The 3385-nt window shown below is 59.9% G+C and overlaps 1 protein-coding gene across 1 annotated transcript in view; it reads left to right on the top strand.

Annotated features, from left to right (window-relative positions):
* CERS4 (ceramide synthase 4) overlaps window positions 1-3385 on the top strand; it is a 33659-nt gene that overhangs the window by 26552 nt on the left and 3722 nt on the right. The window contains exons 3-8 of the mRNA XM_024745776.1: window positions 1466-1583; window positions 1871-1989; window positions 2087-2144; window positions 2542-2592; window positions 2953-3045; window positions 3266-3385. The exon at window positions 3266-3385 is cut by the window's right edge and continues 1 nt beyond it. Coding sequence (XP_024601544.1) covers window positions 1466-1583; window positions 1871-1989; window positions 2087-2144; window positions 2542-2592; window positions 2953-3045; window positions 3266-3385 — 559 coding nt within the window. The remainder of the gene's footprint in view (window positions 1-1465; window positions 1584-1870; window positions 1990-2086; window positions 2145-2541; window positions 2593-2952; window positions 3046-3265) is intronic.

The following is a 3385-nucleotide window of genomic DNA, read 5'->3' as shown; positions in this document are numbered from 1 at the left end:
CCGCTTCCCCAGGCTTCCCCCTCCATGCCTGAGGGCCCCTCCCCCTCCCCTTCCTCCAGGTCCTCCACCTTCTTTGCCACCCCCTGGCCTTTGCACTCACTCCCCTGCAGTTCCTTCAAGGCTGGGTTCCAGGGAAGCCTGCCCTGACCCTCTCCCCACAAAGCCCTTAACCCCCTCTGGCCCTCACTTCGGGTCCTTCCCTCTGTCCCACTCTTTGACCAGAGGGACGTGCGAGCATTCTACACTTTGCTTTGACTCTCCCACTCACGAGGAGCTTCCTAGGGTCTGGGCTCCCAGGACACAGGCTGGACATGGGGAACCCAGGGCATGTCCACTGACACTGTATTTACCAGACACTCTTTGGGTTCTTCCTCTGTGCCACCCATTGCTCTAAGCAGTTTGTTTGTCTTAACTCAGCCCTCACCCAGTGAGGTGGTACTGTTATTATCCCCATTTTACAGAAGAGGAAATGGAGGCACAGAGAGGTCAAATGACCTGCCTGAGGTCACACAGCAGGTAGTTCAGCGAGGGTCGAGGCTTTGCCTGAGGGATTCTGGGAGGCCCAATTCAGCCAGGCCTTGAAGGCTGGTCTATTTTCCCACCTATTTAGCCAGTGGCTCCAGCTGAGGTGGCAGTGTTAACTCCTCCCAAAGGCATCCCTTGCCTTTCTAAAGGGCAGTGGGGTTGGAAGTAGCTTTTCTGGGGTCAAACAAAGGCAGAGGTTTTCCCTGTTAAGGGAAAATGAATCCTGGGTTTGCCATTCACTTGCTGTGTCACCTTGAGCGTGTTTCTGGCCTCTCTGAGCCTCAGTTTGCCCATCAGGACAATGGGGACAATAATAGTGTTACGTGAGCCAGCACACTAGGTGGACTCGGACACATGCTTGGCAGATCCTAAGTGTTCAGTAAATGGCAGTCATGTCCCAACCCCGCCCCCGCCTGCCCCCCACCACAATTGAGTCTGGAATAATTTCCTTGCTGGGCTGCTCTGAGCCTCAGTTTCCCCCGATGAAAGGTGATATTAGGATGGTGGACATGCAGTTTGGTCCTGACCCCTGGTCTTGAGGGCCCCCCTGTGGGCAGTGTGGTAATTGACTCACCAGGGTCCCAGCTCCTCCAAGTGTGCACAAGGGAGGGGGGGATGCTGGGTGGAGGGAGGCCTGAGAAGAAGCAGACCTGCTTCTGCCCATGCGGGGGGGCCCCCAGCCTGGTAGAGGGGCAGATCAGGACCCAGGCCATCATAAGACAGGCATCGAGGGGACTCTCATCCCTGGTTTGGGATGGAGTGGAGGTGCCTGGGTACCACCAAAGTTGTTCATCCCCCACCTTGAAGACCAGTCCAGCTTCCTCTCTTAGGTTGGTTGCAATGCAACAGCCAGGCTACCGCCTCCAGGGTCCTAAAATGCGGCCCAGTGAGCCCCCGTTTCCCCACCTGGACTGACCAGCTGTGTCTCCCCTACACCCAGATTCATAGGCCTGCCCCTGAGCCGGTGGCTGGGTGTGCGGAAACAGACCAGGAGGCCGGTGAAGCCCAATGCCACGCTGGAGAAACACTTCCTTATGGAAGGGCAGAGACCCACAGAGGTGAGATCCCCGACCCCCTCCTCCCTCCCCGTTGGCCTGCTTGGGTCCCCTGGGGGAGGTTCTAGAGGGGGTGTTTGTGAGCAGAGCTGGGTTTTTATAAGGCCTCTTTTTGGGGAGACCCCCACCCTGTGAAACCCCCTACTCCCCCATCTCCAAAGGTGTAGAGCACCCCACAGGCGAGGTCTGGGGCTATAGGGGAGGGGGGGAGCAGGGCTGGGTCCTGCCTGTCCTGGGACAGGGGCAGGAGGCCACCTCTGTGACCCTGGCCCCCATCACTCCCTCCCCAGCCCCAGATGAGCCTCCTGGCGACCCAGTGTGGGCTCACCCTGCGACAGACCCAACACTGGTTCCGGAGACGCCGGAACCAGGACCGGCCCTGCCTGACCAAGAAGTTCTGTGAGGCCAGGTAAGCCCAGGGTGGGGCCGGGAACGGGGAGTCTGGGGGTGCGGCGGGGGGTCTGGTCCTTTGGCAGCTGCCTCAGGGGCTCCCTCCCCGCCTGCAGCTGGAGGTTCGCCTTCTATCTGTGCTCCTTCATCGGTGGAATCTCGGTTCTTTACCACGTGAGTGTACCTGGCAGCTCACCTGCCCTATCCCTCAAGCACCTAGTATGCGCTGGGCCTGGATCGGATTGGGAAGGGGTGTGTGGGGTCCGGGCAGAGGGGGAAACGTGCCAAGGCGCAGAGAGGGAGGGTGGAGGGAATGAGGCCAGGTCGTGGTGAATGTTCACTCCATGGGTGCCTATTGAGAGGACCTACTGTGTGTCTGGGCTGGGGATTCTGAATCAGCCCCTGGTCTACAGTGAGAGCAGAGTTGCAACCAGGCAGGAAACAGCCGGCCTGAGTGACAGCAGCATGTCAAGGGCCAGGGAGGCCTGAGGAGACCCCAGGCCTGGGGTTGGGGGGTTGGGGGAGCTGGGTTCTAACCTCTGGACAACTTCAGACTCCCGCGTCCCTGCAGGAATCGTGGCTGTGGACGCCGGTAATGTGCTGGGACAGTTACCCACAGCAGGTGAGTGGGAGGGGTGGTGTTTGGAGGCTAGTGGGAGGATCAGGGCAGAGTTCCTGTGGCCACAGGCAAGAGCGCCAAAGCTGGACATCACACCATCATTCTCCCCCCTGAATCCCACTCTATTCTTTGGCTCCCGTGTGGAATGGAGAGGGGCCAGGAGTCAGGACACACTGGAAGCAGGAGCTGCCACAAAAACCACTGCCCTTGATTACCTCTAAGGATGGGGAGGCTCATGCCTTCCTCACTCATTGGGATTCATGTGTCATGGGTTTGAGCAAATGGGGAGGGCCCTACCCCACGCCCCATGTCCCGTGGGAACCTCCACTCCCCCCCCAGCTAACCCTGCACTCCCTGCCACAGCCCCTGAAGCCGGCCCTGTACCACTGGTATCTCCTGGAGCTGAGCTTCTACATCTCTCTACTGATCACGCTGCCCTTCGACACCAAGCGCAAGGTGAGGCCAGGCCAAGAGTCTGGCCTGGGGCGGTCGTGACCCAGTTCCAGGAGGAGAGGGGTGGCCTCACCCCACTCCCAGAGACCCTTGGTGTCTCAGGCAGGAGGCGTAGGGTCCACATGCCAAGCAACCCCCTGGGAGGGCCTGCTCCCAGCCCCGCGGGGTGGGGCCGCTCCGGCCCCCCAGCCTCATTCCGGCTGTGACCCTCCGTTTCCCGCAGGATTTCAAGGAGCAGGTGGCACATCACTTTGTGACCATCACCCTGATCGTCTTCTCCTACAGCACGAATCTGCTGCGCGTGGGCTCTCTGGTGCTGCTATTGCATGACTCCTCCGACTAC

The sequence above is a fragment of the Neophocaena asiaeorientalis genome, unplaced genomic scaffold (assembly GCF_003031525.2).
Source record: "Neophocaena asiaeorientalis asiaeorientalis breed wild unplaced genomic scaffold, Neophocaena_asiaeorientalis_V1.1 scaffold357, whole genome shotgun sequence".
Taxonomy (NCBI): Eukaryota; Metazoa; Chordata; class Mammalia; order Artiodactyla; family Phocoenidae; genus Neophocaena; species Neophocaena asiaeorientalis.
The sequence above is the reverse complement of the archived record's forward strand: the minus strand, read 5'-3'. Positions and strand labels throughout refer to the sequence as shown.